Below are 24,845 nucleotides of genomic sequence, written 5' to 3'. Positions count from 1 at the left end.
ATTTTCTTGTAAAATTGCATATATTCTTTATTTCGAATGTTTACTTGCAGTAACACACCTGGAGTAGGAAAGTGGTGTTGTGCGCACCCTTTGAGACTGACGATTGGAGGTACTCACCGGAAAAAACTAACTCGGCTAGCGCGATGTGAACAACTTTTGTGCGAGGGTTACTTACTTAGTCCTCCTAGAGGCCTGTCTTCTTCCTCGACGACGCGAGGTGTAGTCGGAGGTCTACTAACGACGGTACACTTGCGAGACTTTTCGGTGCTCCTTGGTGCGCATCCTAGCCAGAGTTCTTAACAAGCGTTCGAAACCTTCCTCTAACCTGGGAGAGTATAGTCCTATTTCTATTAGGACGCTGTTAAGATTTTATTTTGGAGGGCGTCGACGTCGCAATGACACGTTTTACTCGGTTCTACCCCAGCCGGATTTCGCGGACGGTGAGTTTTCACTATGTCCCTGCCCGAGCCATTTTCCTAACGGATTTGAGTGACAATTTCGTAACCTTAATTTTTTATCGTAGTTAAGGTTGTACTTTCCTTGAGTTCCTATGATTCTTTGAACGTATTTATTGTTTTCCTACAACTTGTTAACTATGAAAGTTCGGTTTTACAAAGACTCCACCTTAGTACACACTTTACAAAACACTATTGTTACTACCTTAATTTACTCAACGTACTCTAGAGACTTTGGTAATTAATGGTCTCCTACTTCAATATTTGTTTTACCTTACCAAAACTTTGTGCTACGTGCCGTTAGCTCTTTAACTACTTATTTTACCTTTCCACCAACGTATTGATGTTCCTCGTTAAATGTGTGACGTTAACTTACTACTACACAATTTACAGAGGAGTTACGACGTTAGGTTTTGACACCATTAACTACTATAGACAGGTTTACTTGCGCAAAGATTACATTGGTCTCTCTTGTACAGTGTAGTCGACACTGGCGAGGGTCGGTTCAGCGTTTTACAGACAGTCAAAGGGGCACTGACGCTCATAGGTGCGCCTCGTCTGTCAGACTTACGCACTGCGTATCACGGATAACGCCCATTGAGGAGAAGATCAAACATGTGACTACAATGCACATTGTACTTTCATGAGGGCGTCGTCGGTCTTTCACAACTTCTCCTGTTCGGAGGCGTCGTGGTCCTTTCACACTTCCTCGCTCTGAAGTCTGTGCCGGTCCTCACTCGAAGGTTAACGTTTCACGCCTTAACGACCTCAGATGCCGTTCTAGTATCCTAGTTTACACGAGTCCATGTCCCTGTAGACTCCAAGTTTCGAGGTGTCTCTCGACTAATCTTACCGTACTTAAGCATAGATCTTTTCTCTCGGGGAAGACTGTATCCTTTAGAGAGAATCTGAGTAGACGATGTCTTAAGTGTAGGGTGTTCCAGTCTTCCAGGGTCAAGTTGGGCGAGTGGTTTCAACCAGCAGTAGACTAGACATACAGTCACTTTGAGACGAGAGATCTTACTGTTAGAACGCATAGGTAATATACGTTCTCGAACACAGATTACTCATCCGTTAAACGACTACAGTGACGGTCGACGCGGCAGGTTCACTTCTAGTTGGGTCGTGGCAAACGTAGTAGGAGGCCATCCACGACAGTTGGGAGTTAACGGTTACCTCCAGAAAGTGTCGATGTAAGCACTGACCACCTTCCACTCCGACTTCAGATCAGATAACTTGTTTAGACGGTAGAGAACAAGTCGAAAGGCGCAGTGCGGATGTCTGTCAGGAACGTCGTTGTTTATTAGGAGGGACGTTCGTACGAGAACCACTAGGTTAGTAAGACGGCTTTTTTTTTTACACGTCTCCTAAGAGGTGTTACAGGTTCCCCAAGCACGTTCACTGCATTCTAGTCTCACCGTGTACACAGCTAGAAACTCTCGTTACTGTCCTACAAATGAGTAATCGACGACTAAACCACGTCGGTAGGAGGGTCAGAATTTGTAACAGAATAGTGACCTAGTTCAATCTTTAGATTGACAACACGACGTGGGTCTGAAATACGGAACGTATGCTTCACTAAAGCCAGTATTGGAAAGGTGTACTGACTTACGTTACTAAGAGAGACGACACAGTTATAGAAAGTACTTGGTCGAACCTCCGCTGGTCACGACCGAGATTAGTTATGTAGAGGAGAAGTTAACACTAAGAATACACTCACTATAGTTCAGGTGACGAATTGCAGTCTACGGACAATATAGGAAACCATTTAGTAACTGAGTTCTAGGCGGTTGCAGTGACTACTGGACGTGTCAGTACGTTAACTAGAAAGTCGACCAGGTACTTCTCTTATCCAATAGTAACACGATACACATCACACAGTACAACTACTCCTATCCGCAAGTGACAGCGAGCCAGAATCTCGAACTCAGAAGTTGCGACTGTTTATCGTGTAAGTGCTCCTATACAGTGTGAGAGAGAGTAACAGTATTTCTTTACCGACGACTTCTCACGGACTTAGTCGTAGACGTCCGTCATCTTCTACGAGTCGAAAGCTACATGGACTAGGGAGTAGACCGCCGAAACGAAAGTGGGATGGTTCCCTGGAGGTAACACAAGCTAACGTCACCGTAGAAAATATCGTCTGTAGGATGACCGGTCGTTTCGACGACGACACGAACCAGACTGTAAGGATTAATGAAGTCAGTCAGCAGTGACTAGGCAGGTCGTTCCACTTAGAAAGTTGAGATCGACGGTCGAGTCGACATGAGTCGTCGAACGTTGAGCGTACGTTCCTACATCGAAAGAACGCAAGGAAGACCTAACGGGTGACACACTTGACGCGTCGTAGAGCGACGAAAGGATTGTCCTTACGATATACTAACAACCACGGCAGGTAGGACGTTGGCGTCGATAGACACGGCATAGGTACGGAGTTGTCCGACGTCCTTCTGTTGTACATCACCCTGAACACCAAAAGTTGTCCACCAACTATGTGGACGTATTGCTTGTATTGAATCGAAAACTACAAGTAGTCATGCAACTGGTGAACGTTCAGACTAAGCAGACACCATTAAACTAGTAGGGTCGACATCGAATTAGACGTGTCCAAAACGTCGTAATGAAGCCGCCCATTCATTTCACGCTTTGGTGAACTCCCAGAAGTGCGACCACTTCTACCAGTCGTATCGTCCAGTCACGACTAGACACTACACCTTGACTTTCGTCAACGTTGTTCTCTTCACGGTCTAGAGAGTTGACCCTCTGACAGAGACAGGTCTAGCGTCAATAAAAGTGAAGGAACCGTGGAGAAAGGTGTTAGTCTTGCTAAGATCGAGACCGGACGATAACGACTAGGTAAAGTGGTCGACTTTCGGAGGGTTACGTAAGTCGGCAGTCTAGAAAGGTTCCGCGAACCGAAGACGGGAGCCTGCTGTGTCTGAAGTTTCGTTAGTAGGTGTATTTCAACCACAAAATACCACAGTTGGTGGACACGACCTTTTTATTCGAGACCAACAGAAGACGCCAAAAGAAAATTCCGTTTGACCGGTGTCGACCCACTACTATAACGTGGTTTGTTTACATATCAGTAGGACATTAGTCGCTCTACAACGCAGTCGAGTGTAAACCCGTGGTATCCTCGCTTCTTCCCGATGCTAGTAAACGAACGGTGATAACTGGACCACCTATGTAACGAACTTACAGCCGGTAAAGACGATGTCTAAGAACCGCCTTAGAACACTCCTGAGGTTCATTCCTTTAAACAGTCTCAGTCCAGTGCTCGTCATCGAACGACAAGTACTACAGGGAATTTCGAACGCGACGTCAGCTTGTGTTCGAGAGTTCCAAGGAACAAATCCCACTACGTGCGGGTACTACTCCTACATGGTCTGAAAAGGAAGAGACGGAAGGTCAACGACAAGTCGTGAGAAAGACGTAATCGGTAAAAAATACTGAGCGGGTCTTTCAACTGTATGAGGAGCAATTTACAACGTAAAAGACTTAAAGGAAATTCTGTGTCTCGGGAACGAGTCCGTTGTACCCCGTAACAAAACCGTAACTTTGAAAGAGAAGAGACTTTCATTAAAGTCTGACATTACAGGGTAGTCACTCCAACCGCCTTGAAAAGTACTAAAGGTTTTTGAAATTCTAGAAGAGACCTGTAAAGACCGAAAAAGTAAGTCGACGACTAGAGAGTACTTCAGCACCAACATAACGAAATGGTCGTTAAGGAGGTTCGACCAAATTAACTATACACTAACCTGACGTTACCAGAAACCGAAGGTGAGGTACAAGTTTACGAGCATACTACGGGATATGAGGTTCCCCAGAGGTAGTTTCCAACCATAAGAGAGAACCACCGCCACTGTTACAACCCTGACAACGACGTGGTTGTCTCGACACTATAGTAAAACCGGAAAACGTACTACACTATATACAACGGAACTAACAGTGGGCAATGAAACGTGACTTGGGCATACAACCAACCAAAGGACGTGGGTTTACACTAGCACACAGTATCTAGTTATGCCTAAACACACTCGTCTCTTACAGACGACATGTATAGACTCTACTCCAACCCTAGATCAAGTTCTATCCGACATCAGTAGGCTAAAGGAAGACGACATAACAACACCGACACTATACGAGGCAAACGTTCACTATCATCAGAATACAGTCGATGACCACCTACTACGTTGACGACCAAACTTACGAAACCCGGCGCGTGGTAACTGTCTCGTTTCAAGAATAGGACAAGACAATCCTAATAGCCATGAAACGGTTCAGAACGTAGGACCACGTCGTCCCAGAGTGACTGGATGTCGAGACGACGGGGGGAAAACCACCTCCCCAACTTGACGTGAAGACTGGAACCCCTACTAAGACGAATCGTCTACCAGACTTCTCTCTTAAAAGGAAAACCGAGAAAGATCTATGCTTAAGTAAGGTAAACTTAGTCGAGAACTCGAAACTTGGAGTCTAGGCGAGACATGGACTCGTGTAACCGGAAACGACATACCCGTCTTAAGGGAAACGTAACTTCGTGAGGAACGCAACAGCAGACCGAGGAGAAGTGGTGAAAAGACCTGACGACGCTCCGACAGGAGAAGTGTAAAGACCGACGACACTCGACACCGAGATAATGTGAGGTCACGTACAAAAAGACAACTCCTATAAGGCGGTACGTGACTCTCCCGCGAAGTCGGAGGCGAACTATGTGCGGTCTGCTCTACCTACTGTAGAACCCTGGAACCGACCTCGCCGTGCGACTACACGTACAAGAAGACCAAATGTAATCTTTGCGACAGTAAGACCTGTCATAGTAGTTAATGGTGTCAAAAACCAACGTCGTAACTGTAAATTGGTGTAGTTAGAGTTAACGTACACAATTTACGAGGGAAACATCAACGTTGGGGAAAGGTAAAAAAGAGTAAAGGGCTAACGCACGTAAGCACAAAGTTGTGGTAAGTAAAACAAAATATTTGAACTAGGAGACCATAATTACCAAGTCCTGAGTACGTGAGTAAAATTAAGTGTAACAAAAGGTGTTTGTAAAGGTGTACCTAAGGTGGAGTCTTTGTAAAACCGAACTTTCATAGTTAACAAGTTGTAGGAAACAATTAAATACGTCAAAGAAATTAGGAACTTAAGGAAAGTACAACTTAACTACGATAGAAAATTAAGGTTACCAAATTTGTCACTCAAATCCGATAGAAAATGCTCGGGCGAGGGACATAGTGAAACTCAACCGTCCGCGAAATCAAGCTGCAAGGGAGACCGAGTAAACTGTCATTTGCGACGTCGACGCCCTCCAAAAAAAATAAAATCTTAAAGCGTCCAAATAGAACATAGGGACCCTACTACTCTTTCCAGGAGAGGAAGTTCGAACGTTTGTTAAGACTTGGCTAGGATGGCACCAAGGAGCACCGAAAGTCTCGCAAGTGTACAGTCGTAGTAGACCTCGACACCACCCTCGCGTCGTCGAGGAAGAAGACAGGCTCTAGAGACTAGAAGTAACGCTCGCACAAAAAGTTGTTCCATTCGCCGCTAGCGAGTAGTTTTTTCCGGTGAGTACCTCCAATCCGTCCAGTCTCAAAGGTGCGCACAAGCACGCCACTTCCTACTCCAGGGGTACTGCAGTAAACATTACGAAATAATAGAAATATTATTGCAATTTTACAAGAAATGTTCCGGATAGATTTTAGAACCAATTTTTGTATTGTTAGTACGTGTGCGAGCTCTGGTGCAGTGGCCAACTTTTTTGCACCCGAAGGAGAGATTGGAGAGTAGGGTCGACTAGTGGCTCTAAAATCTTGGTTAAAACATAACAATCATGCACACGCTCAGACACGGTCAACACGGTTGAAAAACGTGTGGCTTCCTCTCTAACCTCTCATCCCAGCTGATCACCTGTGCCCACATATATAGGTTAATTACCTCCCGTGCCCCCAGGTGCGCAGATTGGATGATGACGCGTTCACACACACACACACACAGACAAACCCCGTGCACAACCCAAAGATAATTGGCTCCAACACATACGGTCACATTATTCAGATCTTTCAAAAATAGTGATTAATCTGCTCCAAAACAGATTCAACGTGGGAGGCGTGTGGTGCAGTGTGTTGTGCGTTGGTGTTCTGTTCAGGGGGGCACAGGTTCAAACCCCACTGCAGTCAGCATGTCGTCGTGTCCCTGGGAAAGACACTTCACCCCAAAGTGCTCCTGTGGGGATTGCCCACAGTATTGAGTATGTAAGTCGCTTTGGATAAAAGCGTCTAACAAGTGACATGTAATTAAAAAAAAAAATCAGGGTGAAGTATAGCCCAGATGATGTGTGTGAGCAAATGTAAAGACAGTGTGTATTTCTGGAAGGTGGTAAAGTGTGTTTGTGTTGGTACCTGCTCAAGTTGAGGTCTGGGTGGGGTCTCTTGCCAGTGTTGCGTTCCCAGCGTAAAGAAGGGGAGTCAAGAGGAGGGGGTGCAGAGCAGGAGGAGGAGGAGGAGGTGGAGCTCCTCCTGGGCTGAGGGGTGGGGAGGCTGTTCCTGCTGCTCAAACCCTGATGGGGAAAAAGGAAGTCTCCAGTATAGATCAATGTTTGATACACTAACTAAAGATGCTGGCCGTGTTATATAAACAGAAGCTACGAGCATGTGTGAACTAAGGCCGTTTTCATAATTACAATTGTACAGCGTCAAAAAGCAAAGAAGCAAGCAAAAAAGCACCTGCAAGGTAAAGAACAGGGTCCAATTGTCCAAATATCTGTCTCAGCTTTTGCCCCAACTCAATGCAACGTCATCTAGCAGCGCAACACATCATCCGGCCAATCAATTATATAAATGGCGTAATTCTGTTATCTGCCATCAAGATAATAGATAAAAAGACTGCGGCTCTGATAACTTTAACCGCTGGCAAATCCTTTCTCACGGTGTTAGAGACTGCTGTGCAGCATTATGTTGTCAGTAGTGTCCTAAGTTTAGATACTTGTTTATTACCGAGACTTTTTCAAAATGAAATAGCCTATTACTCATCTCTTCATGTATTTACTACACTGGTGCAGTGGCAATGCTGGTACTCACCTTTATGGTCTTTCTGTCACTCCTCTCTACAGAATCCTCCACCTCACCACAGGGGTAGAACCCGGGGAAGGGGGTGAAGGGGTTGACCCTGGGGCGGCACGAGCCTGAAAATGTCCCCATGAGGCTGGAGATGCTGCGCAGGGCTGAGATGGTGTGTGGGGACTGAGAGGGGTCCATCAGCAGGTCGGACACCAGGTTCCTGGCCTCGTTGATGACTGAAAGATCCACGCCGTTGCCGCTCACCGCACCCTGACATATTCACACATACATCGAGCAGATTAGGGGACAGGGCAGTCAATGCACCAAGTTGGTTTTAAAACGTTTTCTTTAGGGAAAGTTTTGTTAAAGTGCTTTTACATTTTCATTCGACATTTCTATATACATTTTTTTGTTTCTTGTATGTGTGTTTTAGTGTTAGTCTGTGTGCTTTGGTTATTTGTTGTTGTTTCTATTTTATTTCCCCTAATCTATAATGATTTGCCTTTTTATATTTATGAAACACATATGAAGATAAAAGGGACAGTGTTTGACAATATGCGTTTGTTTATTGCAGCAAAAAGAACAAAAAGCCAATAAACATGAAATACAAAAAATAACTTTTTCTTCGAAAGTCAAAAGATAATGCAAAATAGATCCAAAATCATGGCTTTAAGGTTACAAACAGTGTTGTCTAGTAGCCCTTGTGTTGGTCTGTACTGTAACAGCATGAAAATCAGCTGATTTATGACACTAACTGAATAGAATGATAGGGCTGGCTGTGTTGTGGTTAGAACAGTAACCGTAAATAAGGAAGAACATACACTATATGTAGGGCCCATATGAGGAGTGTTGTGCAATGCTTGTTTCTAAAGTACTTAAAGGTATAAGTGCATAAAGAGGTGTTATCGTGGCAGGTTTGATGTGGGAAAATGTCCTGGCTTACTGGGCTCTGTCTAACAGGAACAAATAATGATTTTTGGTCTGTGGGAGCTAAATTCTTTGACAGATTACGCAAATAGTTCAAACAAGACAAAGAATGTCTGAAAAAGATAACAAAATGTGGCATGACAACAATCCCAAGGTCACTGCATGCCAGGTTTTACACAATGTGTATTTTGCCTGACCAAAATCAGTCAGTAAAATAACTGAATTTCCTGAAGGTGAATTATAGAAAGCTTCCACTCTACATGGACCACCCCTCTCTGGACAGACCTGTATTATGTGTGTGTTGATTGGATCCACCGTGCACAGTAAACTCCTGAAAAGAACACAGAACTGACCTGATACTGTGGTTTGTACCAGTGTTTCAGATCCCAGTCCCACAAGATCATCTGAAAAAAACACAAAGGACATAAACTGTTAGTGAAATGTCATCATTACATATATGTTTGTGCATGCATGACAGAGAATACGAAATGCATTCACATACAAGGAGCACAGACTTTGACTTATGCTCCACTTTCAGCACACTGCCTTATGACTTTTTGTATCTCTTTTATGTGAGAGCAAAGGCAGGTGAGCAACAGAGCTTCTTCTAATTCTGCATGCTTTCCAAACACACACTATAGAAACAGTTTACACTAAAGATTTCCTGCAACACATGATGCACTTTCTACTACAGGTATGCTCACGCACAAGGCCTTAGTGACATCAATCTGAGCCCTTAACTGAAAGCAAAAGAAGAAAAGCAAACCACTACAACCACCATGGTGCGTCTGCAATGGGGCTTTGAGATCTTATCTGGTCCAACTACGTCAATCGGCAGCATTTCCACGCTATCTGTTGGTAACCACACAGGAGCTCTCACACGTTACTGCGGTGCACAGTCAAAGTTTTTGCAGGCTGTGTAACACTTAGTTGCTAGACCTGAAATAATATAATCCTCTGTTTTAGAAGAATAAACACAAAGATGATTAATTAAGATAATAAGGAAAAATTGACTAGTTTTGTTCCACTACCAGATTATTAAATTATTATTATAACTTTCTCAGCCGTGCACTTTTTCGTGAGCGCACAGAAATGGTATGAGAAGGCATAACAATTCCACTATTTGCGATGAAACCTGGTACAATATTTTCATTCATGTGGCAACAAACGGACCGAGATTTTTGTTCTACTATAGCAATTTGCAATGTTTTCAAAAGCCAGCAAGCATTCTCACCATGCACCACAAGAGGGAGAGACACGGGGAATACGCCTCCTTTTGAAAAGCACCTCCATAAACACAGACAACCTCTACATGTAAACATTATGCACACATGTCCTTCTTTTAAACATGTCAGCCAGTCAGGAATAATCAAGGCACATTGATGTGAAAAGGTTTCCGATTCATAATCGGTCATTTCTAGCACAGTCAAGGAATTCAATAAGATGTATGCTAGTAAACAAATTCAGTTTGTTTTAGAAAAAGCTTTAAAAAAATATGTTTATTGTTAAATTGTAAAATGCACTCTTATATAAATGTTCTAAGTTGTTGTGATTACAAAAACTAAAACTATCTTTACAGGCTTTAAAGCCAGGTTTTTAATATAACAAGGCACGCTCTAAATAGTTTTGTTTAATCTTGACTTTTCTGCATGTGAGACATACAAAGCATTAAAGCTATAGGTAAGGTCGGTAAATAGATCAGACGCCCGGTCACATCTCCTCTAATCAGTAACCGTTTCATTGATCAAAGTGGGATGTTGGGTGTTTGTCATCAGCATCTGTACAATGCTGCCAAACATTTAATATGGCAAATAAGCCCTGCCATGGCAACTCCAGATAGAGGCCAGCAAACAATGCTCCATACACCATGGCAACGGGATGGCGGGAGACGGCCGGAGGACAGAGTTGTTGGCCTTCTGCTTGTTTACGGAGAGACGCAGGAGGGCTGAAGCGGAGAGGGAGATGGGTAAAAGCTGAAGGAGAGGATGCCATAATGGAGGGGATGGAAAGTTAAGGACAGAGAACTATAGACAGAGATTTAAAAAAACTAGACACAAAGTACACTCAGCCTTAATTCAGCTCCACCCAAGGTGTTTTGTTCCTTTTTTTACCGACCCTCGATCGTACAGTGAGAAACCTTTAGTGTGTCACCTAACATAGTATGTGTACACTCTGTCTCCACCTCACCACTACAGTGTGCCTTTGCATTATCTGTGCACAATGCACGAAACACGAATGTCTTCTCCGCCTCCAACGCAGCACAGAAACAGGAAAAGCTGGCTGAATGAGAGCGAACAACACCATCACAGAGTGTGCCAAGCCACAACTTATTTACAGCGAGGGCCTTCCGCAAGGGAGGGGGTTAAATCTTTCAATGAACCAGAGATATTTTCTTTAGTGATGTTTTGAAAACATGACATGAGGGCAGACACAGAGACCAAGACACACAACTCAGCTGCTGACATTTGAGACACCTGTATACATGCACGTAGACGCACACATGCACACAGCAAAACACATATATTCTTTCTCATCACTAAAACATTTAGGTGAAATTATGAAACAACACTTCTTATCTTATCATCAAGTACATTAAGAAACAAGCGATGTTTCCATGTTATGATATTAAACTCTGCTACTCAACGACATTTAAAAAGGAATAATTTGTTTTTTGCACTTGTACATAAGTACATGCATGTGACCAAATGCATTACACCCCAGCGGCATACAACGTAGGAAAAACATCAATAACAATGCATTAAAATGTAGACTTATTGACGCATTTGTCATTTATTATTATTATGAATTTATGTAAAGTTAGCTTTTGCTGTCATGACTTTACTAGTCTTAATGGAGTATTCTGACATTGCTTTTGCTGAGTTAGCCTACTTCTTCCATTATTAGCTTTAGGGATCAAGATGCTGAGAAGGGAAGAAATAATGTAAATTAACGTGAATCATGCCTAGATTTCAAGTTAGTTCTTTACTTGGTGTTATTGCTATATTTTAAAACACAGGCACAGACAAGGTTATACTGGCATATTCAGTGTATCTGCTATGCTGTGTAACACTGTGTGCACAGCTACATGTGAATGGAGATTATTTATGGTGCAGGTATTTCAAAAAGGGAAATAACTGCACTATATTTAAGCACACCTGCTTGAATATACAGAAGAAAAGCAAACAGGGAGAGACCAACAAAGCAAAAAAACACACATAATCTAGCATTCACTCAAAAGTCCAGGGAAATGTAGTACACGTAAATAAAGAAAAACATTCAACACACATACGCACACAGTTATTTAACGTTTAACACAAGTCATAAATATCAACAGGAGTCAATAAACCTGTGCAGGCTATTAGACGGCCAGTTGTTACACCTGCGTGTCATATTGGCTAGGCTCTGCGGTGCGAGAGGTGCTAGAACTGATAAAAACACGCTAATAAGAGTGTGGGGGACAGAGAAAAGGTATCAATGGCAGACAGGCAGGCATTTGTATGGAGGGGAGTAAGGCTCTGCTGACGTCAGAGTGTGGCCGCACACACGGCGTCAGCAGCCCTCTGCACATGCACACGCCAATAATGAGGACCGAGCTCTGGCTGTCAAGACACGCACCGGAAGGAAAGATGATACGGAGAGAGGAAAAGAAAGCAAAGGCTGGCTTGATTCTTCTAAGCCTGTTCAGGAGAGAGACCTAACCATATGAGGCATCTGCAGAGTGTGTGTGTGTGTGTGTGTGTGTGTGTGTGTGTGTGTGTGTTATTGGAGGGACATAGGTTGAACTGGGCCTGTAGTAGTGCTGAAGCTCTGGCAGGTTAGCTGACGGTGGGCCAACAGCTGAGGCGATTGGAGGAAGGAGCTGGGATTTTAAACAGTCTCTGGACTTTTGACCCCGACTTACTCACTACCAAGATGTTTCCCACACAAAAAACTAAACCATCCAAGAAAACAATTACAAAACTTTGAGAAAATGCTTACTTTTTCTACAAAACGCATTGTGTTTTAAATCTAGTTATGTAAAGCGCAATAAGAACCTGGATTAAAACATAAATCTTTCAAATGCTCCACAAATATGTATGATAAACTATTCAAAACATGTCATGTAATCACTGTAGAGGTCATAGTAATTCAATGAAAATGGTCATGAAGAAAGAAAACATTGAACTCCCTCTAACCCAATGGTTCTCAAACTTTTTCTGTCCTTCCCCACTCTGAACAGGTGGGCCTTTCCAAGCCCCACCTGTTCCTCATCACTCCAATAAAATGGTAGGCCAGGCTTAAAATGGTCAAATGTATCGTTCTATAACAGGGGTCTCCAACCTTTTTTTGGATGAGTGCTACTTTCTAAAAATAAAACAAGTCGTGAGCTACTTTTCCTCCTCTTTTTTGTTTTTTTTGCAGTGTATATATTTAGCACATTTTAACATTATTATATGCTTACCTTTAACCTTTGTGTTCTGGTTGGGTCTGTGGGACCCGTTTGCAGTGTTTACTAAAATAAAATGTATGCAATTTAATTATTTTAACCTGCTTTATTTGGGGGTCAGTGGACCTCACCTCCTCAGGCGGGTCCGGGGTAGTATTATTTACGAATAGGCTATATTAAATAGATAAAGGTGTGCTCTCTCTAGCTCTCTCGCTCTCTCTCTCTGTCTCGCTCGAGGCTGTGTGCTCCTTCGTGGCGATGACGGCTTGCGTTGAAAAAATAAATAAATATATATATAGGTCTATTTGTAAAGTGGGGGGACACAAACGGGATTTGGAAAAGTCTCACGGATAAACTCCTTATGAAGTGGTGAGGTGCCGCTCCACATTGCTTTTCTTCCCGACTGCAACGCTGTTGTGTGTGTGTGTGTGTGTGTGTGTGTGTGTATAAACTTACGTTATTAGTACATACTATTATTACGTAAGTTAAGTAGTGTGTGTGTGTGTGTGTGTGTGTGTGTGTGTGTGTGTGTGAGAGAGAGCGTTTCACATGTGTGTATGAGAGATTTTTAGATATGTCTGTAAATGATTTTGTGTTTCAGTTGTGAGTCCGTGTCCATCGGGAGATTCGGGACTTTTCCCGGTGGGCTGCTGCCGTTGGTGGGCCGCTGCCTTCGGTGGGCCGCTGGCTCTGGCATAGGTGGGCCGTGGACTTTCACAGCGCCGCTGCGCCGGTACCGCACCTGCCGCCGCAAACACCCACCGTGGCGAGGCTCTGGCCTCTGGCGGGTCTGATATAGCGGTCTGAGAAAAATGCATTAGACATTCAATACAAACACCCAGAAGATGTATCTGAGCCTCGTTGACACTATGAGCATGTATACATGCATAGTTATGATTTATTGAGTTTTCTAAAAGTTTAGGCTAAATATAGAGAAATTCTCAAGACTGTTAATTGTATTTGTTGTATAGTTTAAATAGCATTAAAACATCTATTTTGAAAAGATAACATACAAAATGTAATTAGAGATACAGTTGTTATGTATTAATTTATTTAATTTCTTTAATTTCTTTAACTATTATATTAAAAAGTTATTATATTCTTAGTTCAAATCTAGTACCCATATGGACATATTTTGGTAACTTTTGTTACAAGATGTATGAGATATATCATATATACTAATAATACTATAATAATACTTAAGCTAGATTAGATAAGGTCATGCTGATATGTTTTCTGCTGAGTGAATGAACCATTTCACGGTTGGTAGATGTGAAAGGATTTCAAAGTAAGGAGTGACTAAGCAGCTTTGAAGGTTTAAAGATAAAGTACTTCCTAGTGTAACCAGTCCACAGGACCAAAGCCTTGTAAAAATGGTTTTGCATCTGTGCAGCTTGGCTCAGCACCAGCCCACAGGTCAACAGGGCCGACCAGAAAATTCACGGTACTCCAGATGGCTAGTCCACCTATCGCTGTCACCAGTGTTGTCAGGGCAACCTGGCAGGACCATGGAAAATTCTTTGACCAGGGAAAGGAGCTCGTGCAAAATGTCATCCCTCTCTTTCACACTCATCTACCACTTCACTGGTGTTGTTCAGCGTCTGCCCTGCAAAAGGCAGTACTCTGGCCTCTGGGAGTCAATTGGACTATTATTTTAAGCACTTAACTCTTGTGACACACTAGGGACTTTTCTGGCTTTCTCATTAAAATATGTTTTACTGTCTAATGCATATCTCATACAATTCTGCAAGGTTTGATTGTGTTCATTTTTTGGGAAGTTTCTTCTTTATTGCCCTTTTATCCAACCGATAAAAAAGGGATGATTCCACCTGCCATTACAGAATAAAATCACACAATCCTAACATTAACATTTTATTGGCATTAATTAGAGTCAACCAAACGACTTCGAAGTATTCAATTTCTTCTATCTAGGGGGTGCATCTATAGAAAGTACAACGAAAAGCACATAAAGTGTCCTTTTCACCCCACAAAGCAGCATTTCTTAACATTCACACAGTGGAAAGCATTTTATGAGACTTTTATAGAATCCATTAAAACATAATCAACTAGTCTTTAATTTGTTATCGAGCTGCCAAGTCATGTGACCGACTGGAGTTAAATGTTCTCCCCAGATATGCAAGGAAAACCAGCTGATAATAATTAAGTTAAGTCAATTTCATTGGAGCTAGTGAAAACATTGATTTCAGGATTAAAACTAAACCAAAAAAATAACTGAATATATACCACTAGATCACAGTAATCAAGAACATCAAATTCAACATCAAAGCCCCTGGTTTACGTCAGCAAAGGTCAGAGTTTGTTGCAGCACAATGAGTAGCCTACACATCTCTCTCATCTTCCATCTCAGGGGCGTAGCATGTGGTTTTACTATGCCGTTTTGTTTACATGAGTCAGGAGACATACAGCACACGGCCTACACACCCACTAACTCCTTTGAAGCATGGAAGATAGCATTTGCTGTCTGCTTCCTGGCTGCTTTGTCCAGACAAAAAATAAGACACACCAGAATAAGAACGACAGAAAAACTGATTGGAAGTGTTGCGCCTGCGCAGCATAAGCCATTTGGGAAGTAACAGGACAAACTCTTGGTGCTAAACCCAAAACTGCTATTAAGACCACAGTAATTGACAAGTCCAAGGGACATGGAACTGTTGAGGTTTCATTACAACAAGGCAATCATGGTTGTGTCCATCATGGTGGAGAGACCCATTAACCATAGAAAAGGCGCACAGGCCAAAGACTGCATCTGCCGTAGTTAAAGAAGCGAAAGCATGGGTGTGGCTATTTTGTGGATGCTTTGATGAAAAAACTTGATTCAGGAATGGAAGTCAAGAACATCAGTCAGGCAACTTTGAGGTGGCAGGTGTGTCCTTTTTATAAGAGAAAGCCTCAGGAGATATTTAAAGATCCCATGAGATTCGGTATCCATGGATTTTCTGGAACACTAGTTTGAAAGTTTTGAAAAAGGGGATGCAGGAAGAAGAACAATATAGATAACTGACTAGATGTTTAGTAACAGCTACACTAGTTGGCCAAAGATAAATACAAGTTTTTCCTTATTTCTTTAGCTCTTGGATTTTTCTTTTTTTTGAACTTTTTCCGCACCTTTAGCTGTTTTTATTGTACATCGACACAGCGAATGAGAAATTGATTTGCATACCTTTTTAATTTACACTGAGTCAGATAGTGCAAGTGCATATTTACTTCAGTCCAAAGACTACTAACAGAATAACAATGGTTGAGAATATCTGTTAGTGCGACGAAATGTGCCATTTATCTTCATCTATTTATTTTACTTTAAATTTGTGTTCACATTCAGTGCATTGTAATGCAGAAAAATGCTTTAAAAGATCATCGCATGGAACAAGCAACAAGATTGAGCAAAAAGATTGTCAGCACCTTGTTTTGTAATCTTTAAAAAGGAAAGCATTGTAAAAAGGAAACAAACCCTGCCAGAACAAAAGTTTATGACGTTATGAGATGTGAGCTGGTTATCCAGGCAGATGTTGGCTAAAATGATTCTTGAGCCCATCCCAGACTGACCTTCATGTCTGTCAGTACAGCACACATAATACAAATGAGTGTACTTTTATTATAATATTATGAATTTAGGTATACAATTGATTCATCGCTCAGAAAAGAAAACGACACTTTAGGAAGTTCAGACCATATCGCATAGACCAGCGGTTTTCAAAGTGTGAGGCGCGCCTCCCCGGGGGGGCGCCAGAGAGCTTCAGGGGAGGCGTAGCGGGAGAAAAAAATAACGAGAAACAGTGAAATCTAGCTAGTTAACTTCAGCTAACTTTATGCGCCATGAATGCCCCTCTCTTCTCCATCCTCTGCAATGAGATGGGCGCTCACTTCCACCAGCTGCTGCTGCACTCCGAGGTCCGGTGGCTGTCCCGGGGCAAGGTCCTCACTCGCTTTTGTGATTTGCGACTGGAAGTTCTCCTCTTCCATTCCGCCGAAATCCAACTCCCGCACTGTTCAACACAGGGAGGCACATGATAAGGGTTGTGTCTCTGCAGCCAACACGCAGGCCAAGTACCAGGGTCTGCTGGGGGTGTGGTCAGCCAGGACATTTGGCTAGAGACTGCCCCAAGGACCTAGAGAAACGACGTGCAAATCACTTTTTTTGCAGGTCACCCGATGCAGGACTCATTGTTCCCACTAAAGTAGGGGTGAGTGTAATGAGGAGGCAAAGTTGACGTTCAGTGTTTTGCCGGGAGCATATAAGGATTTATCCACGATGTTGAAAAGGTTAAAAATGTTAAAAAAATATGTTTAAAACATAAAGATAAAAAGGTTTTAAAAAGTTATTGTTTAATGTTTTAAGGAGGTGACGCTACTCAGCCAATCAAATCGGTGCAGTCAGTGAGTCAGAACGATAGATTCAAACACGCAAAGAGACGAGACAAGAGGAGAGAAACAGTCGGAGTCATTTCAAATGGCGAGCTCAAAAAAGAGAAAGGTAGACAGCGAAAACAGAGCATTTAATGACATTTTCTCTTACTGGACCTCTTTCAAATTGAATACCCCTGCATTATAGCAACAACAACAATAATAATAATAATAATAATTGGGAGGGGGGGGGCGGCTATTCTTCTGTTCTCTGATGGGAGGCTCACCTTCCCACACTTTGAAAACCCCTGGCATAGACACAGATATTTTTGTTTGACCGAGAACTAATATTTGCATCTCTTTGCACCAACAGAAATAGGATCAACCCATATCTCATCAAAAAGACCGCAAAAAGTATAGTCTGTTAATACACTCTTGTGATTGAGGAGAACTGAACATGTAAAGCAAATTACTAGGAGTTTAATTGGGACAAATTTGTATCTTAACAAAAGACACAATATTAAACCGTCAGCACACTTGTCTGTGTGAGTCAATGCCGATGCACAATCTGAGGGATTATTTGAACGATCAACTTTTCCCACAATGGTATGTTTCAAACAGCCAGTAACTTCTTGATTCTACTCTCCACCAAAACTCAGTAAGCAGCTACCAATTTATAACCTGCACACCTTCATGAAATGTGAACAATAAAAAGAATAAAAGATGGACTATCTGACTAACAACACGCAACTCGTTATTATCCAATTCCCCTCTGTGCTTTCTAGTAAATCAGAAATTACTAAACATTTTTCAAATAATGCTTAACTGGGTCAAGGACAGGTTACAAATGATTTGTTTGGACAGAGTTAAAACTGTGTCACTTATATTCACAGTTCATCTGTTGGTTAAAAAATACATCCGTGTTAGGTCTCAGCTGCTCATATTAAACATAAAATACAATCTACGAAGAACACAAACATTTAAATATGATTTATTCATTAAAACGTTTATTTTGTAAAAAATGGTTCAAGCAATAAATTACACCTGTTTAATTTAAGTGATTTCCAACAGACTGGCCTCAAATTAAGTCAAATGGGAACTCTTGGGAGGAAAATATTACTCTACATAACATATTGAAGATTAAGGGATTTAATCCATTCATGACTTTGGCCCCTCATTTACTGGAAAACACTTAGTAAATCATTCCCCTATAAATAGCTGCAGGCAGTCTGTTGTGCAGGCTATGAAGGCAGGATACATTCTATCTGGCTTAAATTGTATGTTGACATGGAACACAGCAATTCATTGCTATCACAAAAGATTGGCAAGAATATACGCATGTATGACCTTTGGAGAGTGGTGGCAGAGAGCCCACGTGTAAATACTCGGAATAGAACTTCTCAAAGTCCTTTCTGCTGACATTGATCTGCTGATCTGCAAGTTCATATTAATATCTCAGGTTCACCCAGTGTTCACAAGTAGTTCTAAAAAGGACCATTGACCTTGTGACGCAGAAAGGGGTGAATACCCAACTAATCAATGGCAGCCCTTGATAGCATCATGAATTGCGCATTTCTTTCATCCGCTATCGGCCCCGTCTCAAGGTCTGATTCACAAAAGATATTGCGCTAATGATATGACAGCATAAACACTGCCATAAAGTTATGCAGCTGATTGCAATTATCTGGGCTGCACAATTAATACAAATGTTATGTAATGTAGTGTTATCAAATGTGCTTCATTCAAATTGAAGGAAGCAAAATTGTGTTCAAATATAATTTTTAATAGAGTATTGTCAAGCTAAAGAGATATTGCGCCAACAACTCACGAAATAAAAGAAACAAAGTGTGTATGATTTCCTAAAAATGTAAATGTAATAGCTGTAAAGTCGTGACACATCTTATAATTGCGTTTCACTTACAAACCAACCCTATGAAGACGCTTATAATTGAACTATAATTGAATGTAGCCATTAGCCTTGGTCTTTGTACATTTGGACAGTATTTGTAACATGCTCATTTGCATTTTACTCTTAACCAACACATATTATATATTTCAAATAGTACAGGATACCAATGTGCAAGTTGCTGCTCAATTCTTTAATTAATTTGTCCCAGATACGACAATCAGGGCCTTTTGAGGGCTTTATAAGACTTTAAAAAAAACAACAACACCTGTCTGTTTTCTTTCCCTTTTCATACACCTGTATGTCCCTCCACCAATATCAGTTCAAGGTTTTGTTTCGAACAAGCTGTTTGAACTTATGTTTTTAAGATATGCCAGACAACAAAGGTGATCTTAGTGCCAAATGTTTTGTGTTGAAACTTTGCCCAGCCCCGGACCAGACGGATTCACTGTTCAAGACATCCTGCACACAGTATAGTCCAGTGAAAACATTGAACCTGGCCTTACTTTAACAACAATGCAATATAACAGCCTACATCAACACAGTAAATTGGCAAATCAAGTGTGTGCAAGTGCACATTCCAGGTAGATTTATTTGTAATGTGAACAGCATAGTTCTAGCGTGTACGTCACAATTATCAAAACTGAGACTAAACAACTCCACTGAGATAACTCTCCAGAGTTGTAAAATTATTGATGTGTATATGAAAACCTCCTGTCTGGAGTGTTGCCATCAGACAGACCTTCAGTAAGTTGAAAGGGTTAGATCTGATAACAGTAATTGAATAACGTTTCACTTTATGTTCTCATTCTTTAAAATCTTTAGTTTGTTAACTGGTCACAGCACCAGACCTTGTTTTTGGACTGTGCCTTATTGAAATACATGTAGAAAGAGTTAGGACATGGTGAAAGACTATATTTGTGCTAAAGCGAATAAAGGACAAAGAGATTAAGGGGCAGCACTTTTGAAAATTGATTGATTGGTAAAGTCATATATCAATCAAACAAGCTTCACACTCTGTTTTTTTGAAAACACGATCTGTACTGTCATTGCTCAGGTTTTCATGCCTAGAATATTTTTGCATATTTTGGCTTTCGTAATTTCATTATTCCAAAAAAAGGTATTTTAATTGAAAAACCAATACTCTATACTCTCAGCATATTCTTACTTGGTTCTTTGTATTTAAGTGCAAACAAGTTATGTATGTCCTTCACATTTAACCTTTTTTGACCACTGTGGAGCCCAAGACCAGGCTATAGTTTGGAGGCTGGGAGGCCCGAGTACAACAGGAAGGTTATACCTGATATGGACATGAGAGCTAGATGAGGGAGGCTCGAAGCCTTGTAAGGGAACATCTGGTTTTATCATGGAATCAGTGCAGGCTCCTCTCATAAACACAACCTAACGCCTGAGCCCTGGAGCTCTGGCCAATAACAAGCATGTGAACACAAACGCCATCCATCAGAGCCGAGCAGCAGTAGGAGGAGTTAACAGGGAAGTAGAGGGAGTGAGACAGATACAAAGAACAGTGAGAAGAGACACCACAACAGAAAGTGTGTGTTAGGTCAATCATTTACAAGCAAAGTGAACAACGCTGGCTGTAGGCAGCTTTTTTGATATTTCTACCTTACGTATTACATTTCCACAACGCTTATGTTAAAGCTGAGATGACAGGGAGTTGAATTATAAAGAAACAGCTTAAGGAGCTTTAAGTTGTACACTTGTCAAGTTAAAAAGGTCAAAATCAATATGGAACACTCAGTAGCGCCTCAACGTCTGTCAGTCTACTTGTTTTTAAAGTTATTTGAGAGCACACTAAAATGACTTATGGTTATATAGCATGAGGCTAGTTTAACCAAATTCAATACACTCTTGGAAGCACATTTGTAGTGAGAGTTTGTTTGTGTGCTCCATAGCAACGCAGGGCAAGTTGCAGCCTGTCCTTTCCCTCCTGATGGTGGTGTGAAGGCCTGGGTTGGATCACAGAGGTAAAGGTCAGCAACATACTGTATATGCGGCTTTTTCAAATGTCTCACATCTGCAATGCTTGTTTCTCTCGTGATATTACGTTTTAAAGGTGCAATAATCTACAAAAATGTAGCTTTGATCATAAACTTGATTTAAATCAACAGACACACATCACACACAAGCCCAGGGAACACTTCTACTAAGTTCTGCAGCTTTCTAGCCCCTTTTTCTCAACATTTAGCTTTTTTAAGACGTGTGTAGCATATGCTTCAGTCACAGGATCAATTTTCAGCTAAAAAGATATGACTCGTACCAACGATGCTACATGCTTAACAGCAGAAAAACAGAGTTGACGACAAGCTGCTGATGAAACGTAATTAGGACTTAAATATTGTGTTGGTGGAGACCAAATCAGAGATAAAAAGAAAGGTACATTTTGACTTAAATGAGATGAGATAATATTGTTGCTCTATGTCTTCTGAATGTGTAGACCACTGTATGCTAACACATTCACCATTATCGGGCCATAATATGTCAAAGCTGGGTGTCTGTAGGCTAGTCTTGATTACTTCTGCTTTCTAGTGGTAAGGAGTCCAAGAATTAAGCTTTAAGGGTCTGAGCGTCTATTATCTATGGTCTATCTATTATCAAATTAAATTCTTCAGAATATATGTTACACATTCTGGATATTTCGAAATGATACAATGTGAAACAATTTACACCTGTTCCATCATTATATTCACACCCATCTTCAGTGTGATGCAATCAACCAACAAGTGTGCAACCGTCTGCTTCCCTTGGTATGGACAGACAATGAACAAATTGACGCTTCCTACTACAATGTGTGGGCAAACAGCAACCTCATGCTGATAGGTTGCGACATTATAACACACCAGGGAATAAAAACTACAGTTGCTGAGGCTGAACATGTCTATTGTTGCAATGTCACAAAAGTAATAAATTGATGTATTGTGAGAAAAACCAACCCTGGCATGGTACAGGCGTGGTGCTTTTCAGATTTTTGAGTCCCTGGTGTTTGGAAATAGAGGGACTTAAAAAGTGAGGATGCACGTTTTAGCAAGTGGAGAAGATCAGTTGAAATAAAAGAAAGGAACTTCTACACTCAAACTAAAGTAGACCTATCATGTAGGGCTGGGCGATATATCGAGTTTACACGATACATCGTGGATTGCACTACATGCGATATAGTAAATGACCACATCGTGAACATCGAGTATTATGTTGTCGAATCAATTTCCCGCCGCGGCCAAAATGAGCTTTCCTTTCTCCCTCATAGACAGTCACACACGCAGGCCCCGTCTAACTTGCACACAAACATTACACACATGCACAGTGACAGAGAGCAGGGCTCGACATTATAAATGGCCCGCTGGCTCGGAAGCACTATTTAGACACCCCGGGCCAGCAAAACGTACTTTCCACTTGCCCGCTCGGGCCACTAAAAATATTGCTTAAAAAAAATAAAATTGTCCTGTGGTATAGGTATTTTGACAAGCAATGTTGTTAAATTGTTTCGTTTATTAACGCTACAACATAGCGTTTCGTGAGGCGGTTGTCGTTGTTGGGTGAAAAGTAAACAGCTGTTTGCTGCGGAGCCAGCGCGAGCAGGCTCCCGTTTGCCCGTGAGCGCCGGGCAAAAAACTATCTTCAAATAAAAGAAAGTCACCGGAGGAGTTAAAGGAGAGTGACAGGTAGCATGAGAAGAAGAGGGAGAGAAAGTTTCAGCCAGCTTGATCGATGGAGTTGTTTTCTAGTGGTGCAGTGACGCGTCCTAAAACCCTTTTATAATCTATCGATTAGATTTATGATTCGAAAATTATAAAAATAGGGTAGACATGTAGATATTATCCGGCTGAACAAAACGTGCATTTATCAAACAGGTTTGTTTTCCACAGACCTTATTTCCAGCTAATTTCCAAAGGGAACCAGCAGCTTACTTCCTGGTTTTAGGACGCGTCACTGCACCTCTCAATATGATGCCAATATAAACAAGGTCTTCTGTCGGCTCTGTACATCAATGCCGACCTATGCTGACAAGTAAGTGAAGAGTAGAAAATATAAAAGGTATTGGCTATAGGGAAATGTCCCAGCAGTTTAGGAGAATGAAGGTTCTAATCTAATCTAATACATAGCCATTACATGTCTAACTCCTGATAATGACAGGAAGACAGAAAGCGCATTATACTAATAATAATACTCATAATAATAGCAGACATTTTTGAACAATGACCACAATATCATTATTTTAATAAACCAAATATGAACAATTGAGGAAAATGAGGAAGAACTGATGATTCAAATATTGTAGTACAAGTAGTAATGTAGTTAGTGCATAAATTACTATTGCAACAAATGTGTTAATTTTCTTCATTATTAGTCGATTTTTTTTGGACGAATGCTCCGGGCCAGTGGTTACATGGTGGGGCCAGTGATAATACAATTCCACCGGCCTTAATGTCTNTGTCGTGTCCGACTATCACAAGTAGAATCATAATGAAAAATACGCCGGTAAAATGTGCCCGTAGAAAACGGCTTATGCCACAATAGGATAGCAACAAGTAGTCAGTTTAGCTTTGGTTGCTATGCTAACATCACCCATTTTATACCAGAGAAACTTTAATAACAGCGTAGTGATGCCAAACAGCGTCAATTCAGACTGACACACATTCACTTAAGGGGAATTGGGGATATGTATCAGCTGCTTGTGGGAAAACTTTACAGCGGCCGCTGCCGTGTGAGCTAACCCGGAGCTAACGGGAGAATAAACTCCTGTTCAAGAGCAGTACTGCAGCGGTCGGTACATGCCGCTGAAACACATTAATAAACAATGAACCACAGCACTCTGGAGAAAAGTATAAGGTTGGAGAAGTCGTTATTTAATTTAATCTGACTCCGTATGATTAAAAGCAACACGATCATCGACCCGACGCAGTCCCCCATTGTTGTTGTTGTAGTGAGCGCCGTAACGCCGTTGGGGTGAAAATCAGCGACGTAAACTGTGACGTCATGACGCAGCAGCGGCAGCACCAGTCGGGCTCTGGGCGGTGTGAACAAAACGGAGGCTACACAGAGGTGACACATGTTTATGTATAAAAGACATGAAAAAGTGGATTTTGCATAATAGGTGACCTTTAAGTGCCACATCTACACTCCTTTTTAAATGCATCATGCAGTTTACAGTAAAACAGGCTGAGGGACGGGGCATCAGCCACTCTCCCCTTAATGTCCCATCTTCAGAACGAGCCGAGTCAGCAGGCTGACAGAGTGCGGGTCAGAAAATAATGCTGGAACCACCAGAGATCAGCATTTTACATCTGTATGTATAAACTCAGAGCTCGGCAGGCTCTGCCTACATCACCTGAGACAGATGCCACATGGTATAAATACTGGAACACTGGCTGACTGTCAGATGAGTCACACAAACAAACCCTGAGGTAGGTTTACTAAACAGGGTTAAGGAGAGCAAAGGTAAGGCCTACATGTACCACGTTTACCAAGATTTGTGTAGTATGTAATCTTTTTTTCGGACAGAATTTAAATTTCCAGGTATTGGGATGTTGTTGCAACACCAACAAATAAAAAAAGAGAGATCCTAGGGGGAAAAGGGGCTCACTTTAAATGTGAGAATACCATTAGTAGTGCAATATAGTGAGAAATGTAGTGTTTTCTTGTACGATGTGAGGGTCTAAGGAAAGAGGGTGTCGTTGTCTCATACTGATATT

At 41.6% G+C, this 24,845-nt stretch overlaps 1 protein-coding gene across 3 annotated transcripts in view; it reads right to left on the bottom strand.

The window, feature by feature from the left end:
- The window catches only part of pde3b (phosphodiesterase 3B), a 50,616-nt gene that overhangs the window by 13,827 nt on the left and 11,944 nt on the right, over positions 1-24,845 (bottom strand). For all 3 annotated transcript variants that reach the window (XM_010793174.1, XM_010793172.1, XM_010793173.1), the window contains exons 2-4: positions 8,794-8,844; positions 7,535-7,783; positions 6,857-7,014 (exon numbers count right to left, since the gene is read on the bottom strand). In XM_010793174.1, the coding sequence (XP_010791476.1) occupies positions 6,857-7,014; positions 7,535-7,783; positions 8,794-8,844 (458 nt within the window). The remainder of the gene's footprint in view (positions 1-6,856; positions 7,015-7,534; positions 7,784-8,793; positions 8,845-24,845) is intronic.

Source organism: Notothenia coriiceps, unplaced genomic scaffold, assembly GCF_000735185.1.
Source record: "Notothenia coriiceps isolate Sejong01 unplaced genomic scaffold, NC01 NC01_scaffold00037244, whole genome shotgun sequence".
In the NCBI taxonomy this organism is placed as follows: Eukaryota; Metazoa; Chordata; class Actinopteri; order Perciformes; family Nototheniidae; genus Notothenia; species Notothenia coriiceps.
This window is presented reverse-complemented; position numbering and strand designations above follow the sequence as displayed.